The following is a 22,312-nucleotide window of genomic DNA, read 5'->3' on the forward strand; positions in this document are numbered from 1 at the left end:
AAGTACTTTGAAACCATTTGAAATTGTTAAGTTATATCCGCCCGTATCAATGGAACAATAATTTTAAAATTGACGTTGGTTTAAGTCGTGTATAATTGTTTAAACAATGGCGATTGTAGTAAATTATATCTGTACGAATTTAAAATAGGGAAATGCAATAAATTAGAACCGTAGAGTTTTTAGTTAGTTAATATGAAGAAATTGATGCCTAGTTTTGCACATGACTTTAGAAAATGAAGTCAGCAAATGTATTATTTCTAATGATCACTATAGCAATCCGGGTTAAAAGTGAACATTCAAGTAAGGTCAAATTAATTCCGAAACTATTTAAAACCTAAAGGTGTATTCACACGAGCCAATTTTCAATTTAATTTCCAAAACGTTGCTTTTTAGTTCACAAGCTCCAAGAAAAGATGTTTAATCTTAAAAAAATATTTATTCTACTACAAAATATGCGAATTTACATTAAGAAAGTGCTAGATAACTTTGAACTGCGGTGGTGCTTTGGATATTAGCCTAGCTGATTTTTATTATTATTATTATAATTAAATTGACCAAGAAAAGTTTTTCTGTTATCAACACGTCGTGGAAAATTTTGATACCTTTACACGGAGCAACCCGTGTTGGTCAAATATGTTTGCTAAAAATCTGGCTAGTGTGAACAGGTCTTTTACTAACGATGTACATTATTACACAGATATGACTAAAGTTAAATTTATCGGGCAAAACGACGCTAAAGTGTGTGAACAGACGTTTGGTATTGGAACAAAGCTGATGGAGTGGGTCCCTGATACCACATCCAAAGTAAATTTATGAACCGAAATAAATAATATAACTCTTAGTAAGTGTGGAAATGAAACGTGTTCTTTCGCATATTCGATGTAGTTTCCAAAGGCCTCGAAATGATAAGTCTTAGAAAATCTCTATTAAAGATTTCACACCGCAAGACATATTATTTTAGAAAAGCGTGACTAAACGTAGCAACGGTTCCCAACTTTCATTGGTCTAAATTAACTCTTTTAATTTTCAAGTAAAATATCCTTAGTATTTATTACTTGACCTAATTCAGGTAGCAGTTTAACGTGTTTTACGCGAGTTGAAGGCTGGTGAATTACACATGGTAATTAACCGTGTAATCCTGGTTAAACATAACCGTCTAATGTACATTTATAAAAGTTGAAACCTCGCTGAAATAACGCTTTCTTAACACCAACCCTACTTTTAAGTGACATCAACCATACGCTTACCTATCACCAACCGTACGCTTTCCTAACACAAACCATACGCTTCCTTCCACCAAACATACGCTTCCTAAAGCCAACCGTATGCTTTCCTAACACAAATCATACGCTTACCTATCACCAACCATACGCTTCCTAACACCAACCGTACGCTTCCTGACACCAACCATACGCTTACCTATCACCAACCGTACGCTTACCTAACACAAACCATACGCTTACCTATCACCAACCGTACTCTTACCTAACAAAACCATACGCTTCCTATCACCAACCATACGCTTACCTAACACAAACCATACGCTTACCTAACACAAACCATACGCTTCCTAACACCAACCGTACGCTTACCTAACACCAACCGTACGCTTACCTAACACCAACCGTACGCTTCCTAATATCAACCATACGCTTACCTAACAACCACCGTATGCTTCCTAACACCAACCATACGCTTACCTAACACCAACCGTACGCTTACCCAACACCAACCATACACTTACCTATCACCAACCATACGCTTACCTAACACAAACCATACGCTTACCTAACACAAACCATACGCTTCCTAACACCAACCGTACGCTTACCTAACACCAACCGTACGCTTACCTAACACCAACCGTACGCTTCCTAATATCAACCATACGCTTACCTAAAAACCACCGTATGCTTCCTAACACCAACCATACGCTTACCTAACACCAACCGTACGCTTACCCAACACCAACCATACACTTACCTAACACCAACCGTACGCTTCCTAATATCAACCATACGCTTACCTAACACCAACCATACGCTTACCTTACACCAACCGTACGCTTCCTAACACCAACTGTACGCTTCCTAACACCAACCGTACGCTTACCTAACACCAACCGTACGCTTACATAACACCAACCGTACGCTTACCTAACACTAACCATACGCTTACCTAACACTAATCATACGCTTACATAACACCCACGTTACGCTTACCTATCACCAACAGTACGCTTACCTAACACTAACCAACAATTCCTAACACCAACCCTTCACTTACTTAACACGAACCCTTCGCATACTTGACACCAACCCTTCGCTTACTTAACACCAAACCTTCGTTTACCTAACACTAACCGTTTCTTTACCTAACCCCAACCCTTCGTTTACCTAATACCAACTCTTCGCTTACCTAAGGCTTACGTAAGGCCCAGTTCACATTATACAATTATTTGGGCCACATAACTGTATCCAACTAATTGTAAGCAAGAAAATTGTACAATGAGAACAGACAAATTGTAACAATTGTTCCCACTTTCTCTGTTCACACTGTATAATTTTCTTGCTTACAATTAGTTGGATACATTTAAGTGGCCAATTAACTGTATACTGTGAACTGGGCTTCACACCAACCATACGCCTACCTAACACCAACCGCACGCTTACCTAATACTCGATAGCTTATAACTAGAACATAATTGTCGGATTAAAAGAAGTCGAGCGAGATAAAAAATAAGCGAGTTAATTATAACAGAACGAGTTAATGAACTTGTAAAATAATATACTGTTCACTCTTTATAAAATGGAAAGAAATGGATAAAAACATTAATAATATATATAAAAGGTACGTCGCATAAAGTAGATCATATTACGTCGTATCACTACTAACACACCTATTCTCAACGGATATCGGGTGTACCAATTTTGCTCATCGTGTAGTTGAATTTATCTTTTGACAACAATATCAGTCGGACAGTAGCTGATATTAATGGTGCCTTTCTCTCTCATATTTTGTAAAAGTGGTAACGAACATATATATGCTTTGTCCTGCACTGTTTCTTTCGGAGTGACTCAACTTGATACAGCCCTGGTTGTCTTCCCAAAGGCGAGTTGGTTTGGTTGATGGAAGTCCTACTTCATCAAGAAGTTATCTTAACCAAAGCACTCCCTGCGTTGCATGAACCGTGGCTATGTACTCGGCCTCTGTCGATGAGAGTGCTGAAGAACGCCGATAGCTTTTCGACACAGATTAATTGTTATTGGATATCGTGTCTTCTTCTGCAGTCAACTTTAGATAAGCAAGATTAATTGGCGTTTTCGATATTTTCGACTCTCGCACGCCAAAGTCTTCTAGCTTGAACTTCATTTTAGTGCCTCGGTGATTGCTGAAGCTGCCGTCCGATGATCGCTCAATCTGGATACCAAGAAAATATGAGACGTTTCCCAGATTTTTCAGTTCCAAGTGCTTCTTTAATTTCTTGTACAGTGTGTTGATAACCGCTTTTCTCTTGTTCATGGCAAGTAGATCGTTCACATATAACAAATGATATGTCCATGAACCATCCTTCTCCAATCTCGAGTAGAGACCTGAATATGCTTTACTTCTTGTAAGCCCTTCGGCTAACTGAATCTGGTTGGTCTTGGTATTCCATGTTCTCGCTGATTGTTTCAAGTCGTATTAGCTACGTTTAAGTTTACAAACTTTGGCTTCCATTCCAGGTGTGAAGAAACCTGGAGGTCTACGTAACACCAACCCCAGGCTTAACTAAAATCAACCTCACGCTTGTCTAACCCCAACTATTCACGCGAAAAAAACACTAATAATACTGTTGAAGTTCGTATTCAACGAAGTAGTCAGCAAAGCTTCAATGACGGTGACGAAAGTTAAAGGAACGGAAACTGGTTTATAACTAAATTAACATATTTACAATAATTCCATATTAGAGCTAAAATGCTAGTGGACAACTCCAGAAACCGCGGTTTATGAAAGCGCCCTTGGTCAATAACAACATGCTGTTATAAACAAGATTTTAGGAGTATTATCTTTAGATAAAGTTAAGGAACAATCGAAAATATTGCAAAAAAAACGCCCGATAGTCTACGCAGGAAAGATGCATTTAGGGTCAGAAGTCCGCATAGTTTTATCTTTTCAACAAATACACTTATTCAAGCAAGCTTACCTCAAAATTCGGCGAAAAACTAGGCTTAGCCATCGATTTTCCAATTTCATTGGCTTCGGCAAAGGCACAAGTCGACGTCAACCGCATTCAACTGAATTGGAAACCATTGCTACGTTTAGTCGCTTAAATAAGCGGGAGTTTGCGAAGGTACAGACTTCAAGCATATTAAATTTAAGAGTAATATTATATACTTTTGATATAAGTCACTTAGATTAAATATTTTCAATCCCTGTATATTTTCCACTTTCCGAATAGGTGGAAACTGCAGGCTGCCACGTATTTTGTAACGTAACCACATCGCCTACGCTAATGAGGGCCAAACGTCCCACGTTCAGCGTTTGCGGTTTCAGAAAGGTAACTTAATCCATTTAAAGTAAAATGACCATTGTACTGATTTTTAAGACTAACGTTACAATTAAGATTTGCGTCAAAGACATTTGCGTTGACAAGGATCCAGATATTCTACAGCTATGCATAAAAACCAATTCCCAATACATATTTGGAACGGTACGAAAGTTAATTTATTTTTAATTTTAAAGGAAAAATAATTTAAGCATTTTCTCTTCTAATCAATGAATTAACAATTTTTTGGCCGCTAGTAGCGCTGTTGGTTGTACTTCGGGTGAAAAAGAGCCTCTATAGATCGTTTCACCAATTACTTATAGGTACCCCTAGTATTGATTGGATAGTTTGTAAATTGGTCAATAACATAAATTACAGCAATTATAAACAATTTTTTTACATGGGATTTATAATTAAGCTTAAAGTTCACTAAATAGAGTATAAGTTGCGTATCTCAAATACTCTACAATGGTTCTTTGACGACGTTATCATTTGGCTATTTTGAATTTTAGCTTCCTTTGCCATTAAGAGATGGCACCACGCTCTCCAATAATGTCGCGTATTTCGAAGAATCGGATAGATTAATGGCCATCTCTAAGAAAAGAGGCCTTTTCTTTATACACCTGGCAATGATTGAGCCACCACTTGCTTTACAGGAAAACCAACATTTAGCGCGTCCGTCTTAGAGGTTTGAGTTGAATGATTTTTTATAGATACTAGATGGTGCCAAATTTAAAACAAAGTACCTATCTTAAGCCATGTTTTTCAGAAAGACACTATCAACAATTAAATTTCAATTCGTGGAAAAATTGATATATTAAGAAATACCATTTGAAAGTTTATTTGTCAAGGTTTTTTGGATGTATTAAAATAACGACGTTTCAAACTACTGTTGCCATCTGGTAAGACTTCGGGTATTTAACAATCGGTCTCCAATTAAAATTCGTGCGTCTGCTTATCGATTCACCCCAGGAAAACTCCGATCATATCTACAGGAATGCACTTTTGGCAGTGTGAAATTAACAACTTACGTAGCACACTAAGGCGAGGTGGGATTCGTTCGAGTGTTACTAATTTTTATAAGGGGGGACGATTTCACTGGATAGCGTTGTGCCATTTATCATATGTAACATAATTACTCATAAGTATGCCTCTATATAACTTATCTGTATTAAAAATTTCAATGAGTCCTTGTTTCACAACCACCAAAGAAATCCCGAACAAACTACGCGCAAAACCGGTTTTAACTTCCTTCCCTCCCCGCCAGACCTGGTTTTGATGACGAAAAAGCCGTCATCGATTGGAAAGTGACGTCAATCACGTCATATCCTGTGAACAAGGTCTCATTGAGAAGACGTTCCTTTTGGCACACTTATGAGTAATTATGTTACATATGCATTTATTAATGGCAAAGGAAGCTCAAAATCAAAATAGCGAAAAAATAACGTCTTCAGAAAACCATTTATAATAATTGTAATTAGACAACTTAAACCCTACTTAGTGGACTTTGACCTAAATTATATATCCCGTATAAAATATAATGGGAGATATTATTATAATTTAAATTATTGACAAAATTACGAAACGATCCAATTTACGCGAGCGATACTTTTATGTCCCCCCTTTTGGGTCAAAATGTAGCTGAAGTAAAGTTGCTGGTTTTGATTTCGACGCTAGTGACATCTGTTGAAAAAGAGTTACTTCACGTCGAGCCCACACTAACAATTTAATACTTGTTTTTCTCATATGATTGGTTTACTTTTTATATGTAAAACAACAAAATTGCACTGAATATTAAAGCCTTTTTAAACCTTTTATGGTTTATGTATCTGCCAAAGTTACTGCTGCTACTAGTGGACACCAACAATGCATTTATTTGTAATTTAGGCGAATGACATGTTGATCTATCTACTAGACGATGGCAGTATGGCCCTCCCCTTAAACGTCCATCAATGAGCCCGGTATTTCATTGGTTACCTAAAACTGAAGTAATTTCTTCGTTACTACCTTCGCCCCCCTAGTAACGAGGGGAAAAGTAGGTTGGCCGCTGGTCGTCATTGTTGTAGACAAATCACATTTTTAATGACAAAATAAGAATGTTATTCCAGAGAACGGGAGTTGGAACTTGCGGCTACAAATGCTACAAACCAAGAGACAAAGAAGGAACAATATACTACTTCAAAGAGGGGACACCTTGTTTCATGTTTTATCAAACGGTATAGTTCATTTGTGTTTCTAGCCTTTAAATTTCCTAATAATACAGATAACATAAGTAACACAATAAACATAAGTATGACACTTCCTAGTCTCAAAACGCGAACTTCTTTAACGATAGTCTGTTTCACTAATGACCATATGAATCCGTATGTGGCTAAGGACTGACAAAACAATTGACTATTGAATTTACTATTTTATTAGTAAAATATTTTTAAATTTGAGACTGAACGTGTTTTCGCTCGTTTTTATAGCCATTTAACTAATTTGGTAGTTATTTCACCAGCAAAGAGAAAAAGTAGGGACGAGTTTCAGGTTAAGTGACTTCTGATTACGCAATCACTCTACGATAGACTAGCGGGAAGCTTGTCTTTCTCTATTATCTTCGTTAGCAAAATCACACAACCTATTTAAGTCTCAAATTCTAAAGTAGCTACCATGTGAAAAAAGATTATGTTTCTTACAATTGATGTTAGGTTGGGTTAATATTGGGTTTTATAATACTCGTTACGATACTAGAAGGTGGGGTGGCGGAGTGGTTAGCACTTTCGCCTCGCAGCAAGATGAATCAGGTGTGATCCAACCTTGTGGTGCAGCGGTGAGTTTGCAAGTCCACTCCCCACTGGTTTAAGGGGTTTTCCCCCTAGCTCTTCGGTTTCCCCGGCTATAAAAACTTATTATTTATTAATCCCTTTTGGATATAGTGTTACTTATTTAATAATATAACTTCTCTTAATATTCGAAGTATAATTTGTTAGTTTTAATGTTTAATAATAATATTAATAATAAGCTAGGAAAATACCCAAGGCACCACCTTATAGGCCCAAGTCATCTAGCGACTTATAATGCCTTTAAACAGGTGGCCGGGGGTTAGTGGTGCCAATGCTTAGCGTACGATACCATTTTGATAAGATTACTTATTCAATGTATTATAAAAAAAAAGAAAAACGTAAAAATTAATATGAAATAAAATTGCAAATTTGGGCTATTTTTGATCGAATGGGACTCAATGATAATCACTTTCGATCTTATGGTATTTCGGTTGAATGGGACCAAACCGTTTATTTTAGGTGCTGATTCGATAAATCAGTCTTATAAAGTTATCATTATTTTTACTTTTTAAGGGGTGTAAATTGTTGTTACGCCTAGGCTGCTCCACCGGGTGAAAATTCGGTCCAACTCCTTCCACGTTGAGTAAGAAAGTTCTATTCCGGTCCGTAAATAGGTTTTCTTCCGAGTACTTCGGTTTCCTCTTTCCGTAAAACTTGCGGAGGTTTTAAAGCATTAGTTAGTCTAGGGACGCTAGTTAATATCTGTGGCCGGGCTAGCCACAAACCTCTCACGCGGTTTAAATTATCCTGTTACTTGATCAAGCACAAGCAATATTGCTTATGTGGTCGAAGGTGGTGCCTTGCGTATTAGCTCTATTTAAAAAAAAAGGGCCTCAGACCGGCAGCTGCAATGCAGGTTATACATTTATTTATATTATTGTTGTTGTTGTTATAATTATAATCATGAATTTAATTTATGAATAAATACATGTTATTACGATGATTACGATTGTTAAGATTATTACGATTATTATCATGAATTTAATTTATGAATAAATTCCTGTTATTATGATTATTACGATTATTATCTTTAATTTAATTAATGAATAAATTCCTGTTATTATGATTATTACGATTATTATCTTTAATTTAATTAATGAATAAATTCATGTTATTATGATTATTACGATTATTATCACGAATTTAATTTATGAATAAATTCATGTTATTACGATTATTACGATTATTATCATTAATTTAATTTATGAATAAATTCCTGTTATTATGATTATTACGATTATTATCTTTAATTTAATTAATGAATAAATTCCTGTTATTATGATTATTACGATTATTATCTTTAATTTAATTAATTAATAAATTCCTGTTATTATGATTATTACGATTATTATCATTAATTTAATTTATGAATAAATTCCTGTTATTATGATTATTACGATTATTATCTTTAATTTAATTTATGAATAAATTCCTGTTATTATGATTATTACGATTATTATCTTTAATTTAATTAATGAATAAATTCCTGTTATTATGATTATTACGATTATTATCTTTAATTTAATTAATTAATAAATTCCTGTTATTATGATTATTACGATTATTATCATTAATTTAATTTATGAATAAATTCCTGTTATTATGATTATTACGATTATTATCTTTAATTTAATTAATTAATAAATTCCTGTTATTATGATTATTACGATTATTATCTTTAATTTAATTAATGAATAAATTCATGTTATTACGATTATTAAGATTATTATCATGAATTTAATTTATGAATAAATTCCTGTTATTACGATTATTACGATTACTATCATTAATTTAATTTATGAATAAATTCCTGTTATTATGATTATTACGATTATTATCTTTAATTTAATTAATTAATAAATTCCTGTTATTATGATTATTACGATTATTATCTTTAATTTAATTAATGAATAAATTCCTGTTATTATGATTATTACGATTATTATCACGAATTTAATTTATGAATAAATTCATGTTATTACGATTATTAAGATTATTATCATGAATTTAATTTATGAATAAATTCCTGTTATTACGATTATTACGATTACTATCATTAATTTAATTTATGAATAAATTCCTGTTCTTATGATTATTACGATTATTATCTTTAATTTAATTAATTAATAAATTCCTGTTATTATGATTATTACGATTATTATCTTTAATTTAATTAATGAATAAATTCATGTTATTATGATTATTACGATTATTATCACGAATTTAATTTATGAATAAATTCATGTTATTACGATTATTACGATTATTATCATTAATTTAATTTATGAATAAATTCCTGTTATTATGATTATTACGATTATTATCTTTAATTTAATTAATGAATAAATTCCTGTTATTATGATTATTACGATTATTATCACGAATTTAATTTATGAATAAATTCATGTTATTACGATTATTAAGATTATTATCATGAATTTAATTTATGAATAAATTCCTGTTATTACGATTACTACGATTACTATCATTAATTTAATTTATGAATAAATTCCTGTTATTATGATTATTACGATTATTATCTTTAATTTAATTAATGAATAAATTCATGTTATTACGATTATTAAGATTATTATCATGAATTTAATTTATGAATAAATACATGTTATTACGATGATTACGATTGTTAAGATTATTACGATTATTATCATGAATTTAATTAATGAATAAATTCCTGTTATTATGATTATTACGATTATTATCTTTAATTTAATTAATGAATAAATTCCTGTTATTATGATTATTACGATTATTATCTTTAATTTAATTAATGAATAAATTCATGTTATTATGATTATTACGATTATTACGATTATTATCATTAATTTAATTTATGAATAAATTCCTGTTATTATGATTATTACGATTATTATCTTTAATTTAATTAATGAATAAATTCCTGTTATTATGATTATTACGATTATTATCTTTAATTTAATTAATTAATAAATTCCTGTTATTATGATTATTACGATTATTATCATTAATTTAATTTATGAATAAATTCCTGTTATTATGATTATTACGATTATTATCTTTAATTTAATTAATTAATAAATTCCTGTTATTATGATTATTACGATTATTATCTTTAATTTAATTAATGAATAAATTCATGTTATTACGATTATTAAGATTATTATTATGAATTTAATTTATGAATAAATTCCTGTTATTACGATTATTACGATTACTATCATTAATTTAATTTATGAATAAATTCCTGTTATTATGATTATTACGATTATTATCTTTAATTTAATTAATTAATAAATTCCTGTTATTATGATTATTACGATTATTATCTTTAATTTAATTAATGAATAAATTCCTGTTATTATGATTATTACGATTATTATCACGAATTTAATTTATGAATAAATTCATGTTATTACGATTATTAAGATTATTATCATGAATTTAATTTATGAATAAATTCCTGTTATTACGATTATTACGATTACTATCATTAATTTAATTTATGAATAAATTCCTGTTCTTATGATTATTACGATTATTATCTTTAATTTAATTAATTAATAAATTCCTGTTATTATGATTATTACGATTATTATCTTTAATTTAATTAATGAATAAATTCATGTTATTATGATTATTACGATTATTATCACGAATTTAATTTATGAATAAATTTATGTTATTACGATTATTACGATTATTATCATTAATTTAATTTATGAATAAATTCCTGTTATTATGATTATTACGATTATTATCTTTAATTTAATTAATGAATAAATTCCTGTTATTATGATTATTACGATTATTATCACGAATTTAATTTATGAATAATTTCATGTTATTACGATTATTAAGATTATTATCATGAATTTAATTTATGAATAAATTCCTGTTATTACGATTACTACGATTACTATCATGAATTTAATTTATGAATAAATTCCTGTTATTACGATTATTACGATTACTATCATTAATTTAATTTATGAATAAATTCCTGTTATTATGATTATTACGATTATTATCTTTAATTTAATTAATTAATAAATTCCTGTTATTATGATTATTACGATTATTATCTTTAATTTAATTAATGAATAAATTCATGTTATTACGATTATTAAGATTATTATCATGAATTTAATTTATGAATAAATTCCTGTTATTACGATTATTACGATTACTATCATTAATTTAATTTATGAATAAATTCCTGTTATTATGATTATTACGATTATTATCTTTAATTTAATTAATTAATAAATTCCTGTTATTATGATTATTACGATTATTATCTTTAATTTAATTAATGAATAAATTCCTGTTATTATGATTATTACGATTATTATCACGAATTTAATTTATGAATAAATTCATGTTATTACGATTATTAAGATTATTATCATGAATTTAATTTATGAATAAATTCCTGTTATTACGATTATTACGATTACTATCATTAATTTAATTTATGAATAAATTCCTGTTCTTATGATTATTACGATTATTATCTTTAATTTAATTAATTAATAAATTCCTGTTATTATGATTATTACGATTATTATCTTTAATTTAATTAATGAATAAATTGCTGTTATTATGATTATTACGATTATTATCTTTAATTTAATTAATGAATAAATTCATGTTATTACGATTATTAAGATTATTATCATGAATTTAATTTATGAATAAATTCCTGTTATTATGATTATTACGATTATTATCTTTTATTTAATTAATGAATAAATTGCTGTTATTATGATTATTACGATTATTATCTTTAATTTAATTAATGAATAAATTCATGTTATTATGATTATTACGATTATTATCACGAATTTAATTTATGAATAAATTCATGTTATTACGATTATTACGATTATTATCATTAATTTAATTTATGAATAAATTCCTGTTATTATGATTATTACGATTATAATCTTTAATTTAATTAATGAATAAATTCCTGTTATTATGATTATTACGATTATTATCACGAATTTAATTTATGAATAAATTCATGTTATTACGATTATTAAGATTATTATCATTAATTTAATTTATGAATAAATTCCTGTTATTACGATTATTACGATTACTATCATTAATTTAATTTATGAATAAATTCCTGTTCTTATGATTATTACGATTATTATCTTTAATTTAATTAATTAATTAATTCCTGTTATTATGATTATTACGATTATTATCTTTAATTTAATTAATGAATAAATTCATGTTATTATGATTATTACGATTATTATCACGAATTTAATTTATGAATAAATTCATGTTATTACGATTATTAAGATTATTATCATGAATTTAATTTATGAATAAATTCCTGTTATTACGATTATTACGATTACTATCATTAATTTAATTTATGAATAAATTCCTGTTATTATGATTATTACGATTATTATCTTTAATTTAATTAATGAATAAATTCCTGTTATTATGATTATTACGATTATTATCTTTAATTTAATTAATGAATAAATTCATGTTATTATGATTATTACGATTATTATCACGAGTTTAATTTATTAATAAATTCATGTTATTACGATTATTAAGATTATTATCATTTATTTAATTTATGAATAAATTCATGTTATTACGATTATTACGATTTTATCATGAATTTAATTTATGAATAAATTCATGTTATTACGATTATTACGATTATTATCTTTAATTTAATTAATGAATAAATTCATGTTATTATGATTATTACGATTATTATGATTATTATGTTTATTTCGATTATTTCGATTATTAACATTATGACGATTGTTACGATTATTACGATCATTACGCTTAATACGCTTATTACGATTAATGTGATTATTACGATTACTATTATTATTATTACGATTATTATGATTGTTAAGATTATTACGATTAAATCGATTATTATGATTGTTAATATTGTTACGATTATAACGATTTTAGCGATTATTACCATTGTTAAGATTATTACGATTATTACGATTAATATCATTAATTCGATAATTACGATTGGTACGATTATTACTATTGTAGCGATCACTACGAGTTCTACGACTACTACGATTACTACGACTAAAAGCCTAACGCGGGATATTTTGTTAAGCATTAGTTATCGTTATTAATATTTTTACTCGCTATTATTTATGATGCCATAGACTCGCTCTGGGAGAGTATAACGTGTCATACTTATTCGTGTTATGTTCCGTACGATAACAATACTACAGTTTTTTCTGTCCGTTTCAGGTGCAATTAAATGCCGTTTTTGGCATTTGTAAAGGTTACTCTTCTTGCAGCGTGGATAGCGATTTAAAGCCGATTCTTTGAAAATGATACCTGAGCCACCTTTTCAAAGAGACTAAGATTGAAAAGAATAAACAATGTTAAGGGAATTCGATTAATAAATAAAAATGTTAATGATCATTAATATATGAATATTTATTTGCCACCAGTTGACTAATGAAATTAGCACTATAAAGTTGTTTCGACTCTCCCTCTCCTCATAACTAAGATCGACGTTTGATTTGACACCACACACACAATTAAAAGAAATAATAATACTTTGAAAACTAGTTCGGTGGTAAACTTTGTTAGCTGCCATTTTCATGCATATTTCCAGCGATCCCAAAAATATTTTTGCAAAGGCTTAAACTATTTAGGAAAATCAGTTGGAAAATAAATCAACACAGAAACGTTAAACCAAAAATTACTGGAAATGGTTATTTCAATTCTTTTTTTGTTTGATTTCATTTAAGAGATCGTGAACAAAATATACTTATATTGTTTGATATTAATCTCGATGGGCATAATAGGTTTCATTCCCAACTGAAGCGCTCGCTTTGAAATTGGCATTTCGCTAAACTGAATCAGTTTTAGTTTGCAAGAACTACAAGTGCCAAAGTCAGATAAGAGTTAATACCATATTTAGATTAAACTTTTATTGTGGAATCATTTGTTATATGTAATACAATTTTAATTTAATTCTTCTTCAACTTGGACCAATCGCAATCGCTCTGTAAAAAGGAAACTTAGTTTTAAAAATTTCCGTTTCGAATCAGAGCTATAAATATACTTACGCCGCCCAATTCCTTAGCTTTTGCCATCAACTAAATTTAAAATTAATTAAAATTAATTATCTTAGAGATATTTAATAAATAGAAAAATGTCTAGTTTAGATTCGGCTTTTCTTACGGTTTTCTTGGCTTCACAGGCCTTTAGGAAAAGGGTTTATTTGTCAATTAATTATGTTCTTAATTAAAGAGGTTAATTATTTACGTTCATTGTTACAAACCTTTTTAAAATCCTTGTCAGCCTATAAAATTTGTTAATTGTTATTTAAAAATCGTATTATTTTAATTTACAATAAATTAAGATACGTACTTCGAAGTCGGTACAGACTTTATCGAAGTCTGCCTTCATTGGCGTGAGTTTCTGTTACATTTTGCGAAAGAATTAATTAGACCGTATATCAATTTCAAGGAAAACTACCCTACCTCGGTGCATTTTTCTCCCAATTTCTTGGCCATTTCAGCTTTTTTAGCCTTTCCTGCAAAACATAATGTTTAATTACAGCGTCCCCAATACTCCTATATTTAATTTCCAAAATAGCCTTCTAATGAACCATATTGTAAAAATGTTTAACTTCCCTAAATAGGGCTTAGAATTGAATTGAAATCAGATACACTTTGTTCAACAGAACAAATATTTTATCTTTTTGAGTTCAATAGCGCAATTAAAAAAAATGTTTTGAATTGTTTTTAAATAAAACGTAAAATGTAAAAATATAAATTTTAAAAAGTTTTTAAAACTTTTACTTTCCGTTAAAATAGAATTTAAATAAATATATTGTTGCAAAAACTTTTTCTTTATAATATGTTAAAACCTGTTTTTGATATTGAAAGTTTTTAAATGGTTTGTTCAAAAATGTCGTTTAAAACTTGCTGACAAAATGTGTAAAATGAAATTTTATGCGGCTTTAAAAGATTTTTTTTTCTTTTTCCAGCCCAATCGCGTGGTGGTTTTAGCCTATTGAACAAAATCTATTCCGAATTTTTAAATTAATTTATTTTAGTAGGTGGGGTAGCGGAGTGGCTAGCACTTTCGCCTCGCGGCAAGAGGAGCCGGGTTCGATACCAGCTTGTGGAACTGGGTGCAAAGCTCGGAACTACTCCTTCGGCGTTGAGTTTGCAAGTTCTCTCCCCACTGGTCAAAGAGGTTTTTCTTCTAGTTCTTCGGTTTCCCCTTTCCATAAAAACTGGTAGAGGTTAACGGTAATAGTTAGTGTAGGAAGCTGTTGGTTCACCTGGCATGAAGGGCTTGCCACCACCCTCCAACGCATTGTAACCCGGCCAAATGCTAAAAGGCATTATAAGTCGCTTGAAAACTTGGGTATTAACCTAACTGATTATTATTAAATTAAAATTGCTTAATTTATGCAGAAACTACGGTTTAAAGGTATTTTTGATATCTGCCACTATTGTAAACAATCCAATTTGAAAGATTGACTTAAAACTTTTAATTTAACTCTTAAATGGTCTGTGTGACAAAGAGCAAGCATTTTTGCGAACATTACATTTTTACTCAAGGCATGTAGTTCTTTCTCTGGGGGTCGTATCGCTTTCCCAATTGCGTCATAAGAAATCGTACTGGGGTTTATCAAATTACTATTTATATTAAGCTATAGAGTGTCCTAAGCGAAACTGTGGGTAACATCAGAAATGGTAATTGAATATGGAAAAAATGTGACACTTTGATAAAACATTCACTTACAATTGTTAGTTAAGATATCAAATTTCAAACAGTTTAATCTTTATTTTAAATCAATAAGGAAGATTTTTACTCCTACTATGCTGAAGATGGCGCAACTTGCGATCCAATTAGCAGGCCAATCAGGTGGCCCGGTTACAAATAAATAGAAGTATGGTGGCTAGCTCTAATTTGACCTAATAACATCCAATATACCTTGAACAGAGCTTTTACCTCGATTCTCTGTCTATATATTTTAATCAGATTTTTTCACATAACTTTAGTACGAAAGCATCGTAAGACTTTATCTTAACCTTTAATTTAATTTAGAAATTACCGAAACAAGATCTTATCGTCTTGAATTAAACCAAAAATATTTTAGCATATATATATATATATATATATTATATTCTGTTTATTTCAAGAACGGATATGTTTTGAGGCATGCAAAAAAATAGTCCAAACAATGCTGAAAGATTTACAGGCGCTTAAAGAAATCTGATCTATAACTATTACTTCCGCGGCTATCACCTCGGTGTCTTGCCAAAGAATCTATATTTTCGGCTATGTAAAAATGTTCATGGACAAACGTATAATTTACCTGATCTATTTAATGACGTGCGTGTTCAAAAACAACTGTAACACGACGAACGAAATCGGACTCCAAAACACATGAGCCCGTAGATAAAGGGGTGAAGCTACACTTTCCATAAATAGTTATATTGAAATAATTCTCACCCTCCTCGGAACAACATTTTTTGACTCGCTCTTCGTTACACTCTCCGTGAACGACGGCCAAAGCGGCGCACGCTACTATCAACAGGCAAAGCAACGTGGTCTTCATAGTGATTGTATGTGTCTCGAGTATTTACTCAAAGTGAACGTGATCCCGGAAGAGCCTCCAATATATAGCACATCATGGAATTCAGACATACCTACAAACATATTAACGCGTGTTTTCACGGGACATTTCGCAAATTAACGATCGTATATTATATACTAAGGTGAGTAAATAGCGGTGTTTTAAAATCAGCATTACATCTATCTCAGTGTGTTTATTTTTGGTTGACAAATGATCATCGGGAATACCATGCACAACCTTGCTTTTTAAATATTTGATTATTTTTCTTGATTCAGATATAATGAATGTTTCACACGAGACAGGTTCTTTTTAAATGCGTGTCATAGTTCTATTTGGAGTTTTCTATCGTTTTGTTAGAAAACTAGTACCAATTGTTGACTTTGGATCGATTCATATATCGCAATTTCATTTTCGCGTTTGATTAAATGGGTGTATTTTTTTGCTCGATAAGGTAATTTGTTTCAAAAACTATGTTTTCTAGAAAGTGGAAATTTGTACTGTACATTATACGTGCCGGGGAACACTTTCTACCAAAATTGCATCTAAATCGAAAAATGTTTTCACGTTTTTTGAAAATTTAAATTTTAACTGCTAGTTGCTATGAGAAAATTGTCGAGCGTCACCGAAGACGTACAAATAGCGTTGGCGTGAAAAAAATAGACGTCTTTTTCACTGAAAAAATACGACTTGAAAAAGTGACAAGTTATGCAAGCTAAAATAACTTTTTTTAATTCCATTGGGAGAATAGTGTAACTTTATGAAAGTCAGAAATTTGTTAATCTGGTGTTTAATGCAATAAACACCGCTGAAAAATCGAGTAGACAATGGTGAAGAAGGTTTTACACGATTTAATTTAGTAGGATGAAAAATGCGATTTTTGAAAAAAACAAAGAGACATTTTATTTATCTACTTACAAATAAAATTGATAAGTACGTTTCGAAAATACCACCTTCAGCTGCGATGCAGGCTTGGACGCGAACAATCATATTGTCGAAGGCGGCTTGAATCATTTCCGGGGTTACTTCCCGGCAAGCGCTGTAATATAATTTGGCATATTCAGCGTAACAAAATTGTAAAACAAATGTATATGATAAAAAAAATTGTAGAGAAAGAATAAAGCGCGTGTAAACGGAGCGGGTTGCGAGAGCGAGGAGAGTTTTGAAAACGGAGGCGCGTGAAGAAGGCAGTTGAAGATTGAATTTAAAAGAGTGTAGATGTGTAAACGATTTGGAAGAATATATTAACAAAGAGTTACGTTTAAACCCTAGAGTTGTTTAATTTTACCACACTTATTCTTCATTGGTTGCAGCGGTGGGATATTCTCCATTTACCGTCGAAAATGACACGAAATCGACAAGAAATTCCACCCGTTATTTTCCGTTCGAACCTAGACGCTACACCGGATATGTACGACGGAGAAGGTGACTTTGGACCATGGTTGAGATATTTCGAGGTTTGCGCAATTGCGAATGAATGGGACGACGAGAAGAAGCGCAGACTTCTTCCTACGTTTCTAGTGGCGGAGCTTTCAATACTTACGATAATTTACCACAGCAACAAAAAGACAGGTATGATAACCTGGTACAATCATTAACTGACGCTTTTATTCAACCCGAAGAATCCACGTTTTGGGATTTCGCACAAGACTCCAGGAACCAAATGAACATTTGGATGATTTCTGCCAAGACCTTCGGAGACTTGTCGAACGAGCAATGCCAGGATTAAATGTCGATGCGTACGAAATTCTGGTATTCGAGCAGTTTCTATACGGATTACACGCCAGCCTTCAAGACGGGGTACATCAAGCTAACCCTAATAGCCTCTCTGAAGCCTTGTCAGTGGCGAAACGTTTACAGACTCTTCAAGAAATGAGACGAAATGATCCTCGTTACTGTCGACCAGAAACCCTTCAAGGTGTAGCTAAACCTCCGCTACCTACGCACTCAACAAACTTGACAGACAAAGAAAAATTAAATTCTTTGAGAACCACCGTGTCTCGACTAGCCACGGAGGTAGCCGCTTTACGTCTTCAAAGACACCAACCAGATACGACCACGATTCAAGATACGTACCATTCGTCGGAATCACCTCAGCGCCAATCGGCAAGTTACTACGCTAATCCATACTACCCTTCGCCTCAAAATAACCCACCTCGTTTCGCGGCTCCCGGTTATTATTATTCGCGGTATGGCTCGCCACGTAACAGGAGTTCCCGGTCATATCGACAACGTTACGCCGCCCCAGATAATGGTTGGGCTCAACCGGAGTATTTTGATTCCAGGCCAACGTGTTTCTATTGTCAAGAAAAGGGTCATTTTCAGAGGAATTGCCATCATCGTTTCAAAATGGAAGAAAACTTAAGGGAAAACCGTCATGGAAATACGCATGCCACGCGTAAATATCGCCAAGAAGCTTCAGGGTTTTCCGCTCCAAGAGACGACAACTCCGCGCTAAACCGCCCGAACCACGCGATGCAAGTAAAGGGTCACCGGTTGAAATCAATAATCGGCAAGTTTCTAGCCTCATAGACAGTGGATCTTCGATTAGCATTCTTCGAGCGTCATTGGCTCGGGATTTCGGATTAACGTTTGAGCCCCACAACGGTGAAAGTCAAACAAAATTATTCTCAATAACTGGAGAAGCTATTAAAGTTTTAGGAACCACGGAAATTGAATACGGTTTTGGATCAATTAAACAAAAGTGGGTCGTTTACATTGCCGAGGGTCTGGTGAACAATTACGTAATTGGTTGCGATCTCCTGGATTTTATGGAAGTACAACTTGACTTTGGGAAGAAAGTATTGCGTATAAAAGACATAACGCTTCCGTTGCTCAAGTCCCTTCACTTTTCCGATTCAGTGTTGTGTAAAATAGCCCTAGCCGAAGAAGTTGAAATTCCGGCTAATCACGAAATGATTGTCAAAGGGGCAATAACTCAAGACACTCGCCATTTTGAATTAAACCGTCTCAAAAATTTGTACGGTTTGATTGAACCAGTCGAAAGTTTCCGTCAATCGAGTACTCTGGATCTGGGTAGGAGTCTAGTAAATTTGACAAGTGACTCGTTATTTATTAAATTGATTAATACTGGCCCTACTCCAAGCGTAATCCATAAAGACTCTATAATTGGTACGTTGCACGAGGTCAATGAAGTTGAAGATGTCTCGAAGAAACACACCGCAAAAAATGGAACCAACCACAGACTCGCTAGCGGGTTTGACCTTGAATGCACTTCGATAGAGCCTCAAGAGAAGACCAAACTGGAAGAGTTACTCCAGCGCTACGACCACATATTTTCGAAGAATGAATATGATTTGGGACTTGTAAAGAACGTTCGACATACGATCAATACGGGCGAAGCCCAGCCAATCAGGAAAAGACCATATCGTGTGCCTTATTCGCAGAAAGATATTATTGATACTCAAATAGACTCTATGTTGGAACACAACATAATAGCTCCCAGTCTTAGTCCCTGGGCTGCGCCCATACTACTTGTGAAAAAAAAAGACAACTCCTGGCGTTTTTGCGTTGACTACAGATCTCTAAATGACGTTACCAAAAAAGATGCCTATCCTTTACCGCGAATTAGTGAAACGCTTGACTCTCTATCGGGAGCGACGCTCTTTACCACGTTAGATCTGGCTTCTGGGTATTGGCAAATAGACATGGATGATCGCGATAGAGAAACAACAACTTTCGTTACCAATAAAGGATTATTTGAATTCAATAAAATGCCATTTGGGCTCTCAAACAGCCCTGGCACCTTTCAGAGGCTGATGGAATGTGTTCTGCGCGGACTTCAATGGGAAATTTGTTTAATATGTTTGGACGATGTTATAGTGTTTCATCTACACTTGCCGAACATTTGAACCGACTGGAAAAGGTCTTCGTCCGATTCGAGGCGCAGTAAAACAGGCGTAAAATTTATAAATCAATTATAAGTTTAAAGGGCCATAAGATCGTTTGAATTCAGAAATCGGAATTAAAAAATGGCAGCATTTGATTGGTCGTATATCCAATGGCGAGCTATGGAAAGGAAAGAGCTACCAGAAATTAAGGGCGGAGTTTTGGATAAAGTAACCGTCAAATTTTCAATTAATTATAACTGTTTATTTATGGATATTATTCGAAACTATTAGATGATATAATATTCAACAAATAAGTTTTTAATCGGATATGGATATAAAAGAAATGAACTGAAAATTTATTATCCGAACGCCGAGGCTAAATTATTGAAATGATTTCCAGTTTCAATTTCATTGTTGAATACATAAGTTTAGACATTGGTTTTTTGGATAAAGAATTTTATAATCTATGTTAATACTTCTATACCGTTAAATTTACATATTTTAATAAATCTTTTCCATTGCGCCGAATCCCATTCGACCGAAAAAGCCGCAATTTGGTGGATTTAGGATTCGGTCTAATGGGATTGTCCCATTCGACCGAAAAACCCGCACTTCTCCGGGTTTAGGATTCGGTTTTATCCGTTTATCATCTGTCAGAACAGCATGCAGTGTTACCTAACCTCACCTAACCTAACCTAACCATAACGCTTCCATAAAAAATCAAAAGGAGTAGAAAGAAAACTATTTTTTTTGCGGTCGCTCAATTGTGAATATTGCGTCGGTCGATTAGAAAAATACAAAACCCGCCTTTGGGCTAATTTCATCAAAAAAATTGGCGGAATTCGGTCTAATGGGAATTCGGTCGAATGGGATTCGGCGCAATGGGCAGATACCATTTTGATTATATCGTAAGTCATGCTGTGTATGCTTCCGAACTATCAACCCCCTTCGAAGGTACATGTTCTATGTTTTTAGTCTAGATGGAAACGTCTCGAGCAGAGATATTTGATAAACTTCTGGTTTAATTTACTACACAGTTGCATTCCTTTCTCCTTCAGTTGGGGTTTTTACATAATTGGTCCATCAAGTGTTTTAGAAAAAAATTTCCCACCCAACTCAAAAAACCCCCTTTCAAATCTCTGATTTTAAATGAAAAACTGACTTGTTCAATGTGCAATGGACACTATATCTTAGACTGAATTGCAATGTGATACAAACTTTACTGGCTTGTTAACCTGAAACTTATAACTTTGTACTTCTATCTGTCCTTTGGTTCAGCTTTGCAGTACCTGTATACTTTTACATATCGTTTAATGCAAATATGGAAATTCTATACTAAACTAACAAAAACCACCTAAATGAAAAACACTCATTACAAATCCACTGGGTTGGGCTCGGGTTTTTTCGAACCCTGCTTTCTACTAGTTTCGTATATTCAAAACGACGCTATGAGGCTTGCAACGTCGTTATATCTTGGTTTCACAGATGG

The 22,312-nt window shown here is 32.0% G+C and overlaps 2 protein-coding genes across 2 annotated transcripts; one reads left to right on the plus strand and one right to left on the minus strand.

The window, feature by feature from the left end:
* Positions 1–195: 195 nt before the first annotated feature.
* Positions 196–13,795, plus strand: LOC149962014 (uncharacterized). Its single transcript, XM_090178104.1, has 6 exons — positions 196–300; positions 698–804; positions 4,442–4,540; positions 4,607–4,693; positions 6,637–6,744; positions 13,615–13,795. Exons 1-6 carry the CDS (start codon positions 234–236, stop codon positions 13,693–13,695), a joined length of 549 nt encoding a protein of 182 aa, XP_090034230.1. The 5' UTR covers positions 196–233; the 3' UTR covers positions 13,696–13,795.
* A 503-nt stretch (positions 13,796–14,298) lies between these two features.
* Positions 14,299–16,973, minus strand: LOC149962015 (uncharacterized). Its single transcript, XM_090174255.1, has 7 exons — positions 16,852–16,973; positions 14,862–14,914; positions 14,749–14,799; positions 14,660–14,680; positions 14,560–14,580; positions 14,445–14,474; positions 14,299–14,381 (listed from the first exon to the last, which is right to left on the minus strand). Exons 1-7 carry the CDS (start codon positions 16,955–16,957, stop codon positions 14,346–14,348), a joined length of 318 nt encoding a protein of 105 aa, XP_090030381.1. The 5' UTR covers positions 16,958–16,973; the 3' UTR covers positions 14,299–14,345.
* Between the last annotated feature and the right edge of the window lie 5,339 nt (positions 16,974–22,312).

This window comes from Leiobunum rupestre, chromosome 1 (genome assembly GCF_980474605.1).
Source record: "Leiobunum rupestre chromosome 1, qqLeiRupe1.1.hap1, whole genome shotgun sequence".
NCBI classification, from domain to species: domain Eukaryota; kingdom Metazoa; phylum Arthropoda; class Arachnida; order Opiliones; family Sclerosomatidae; genus Leiobunum; species Leiobunum rupestre.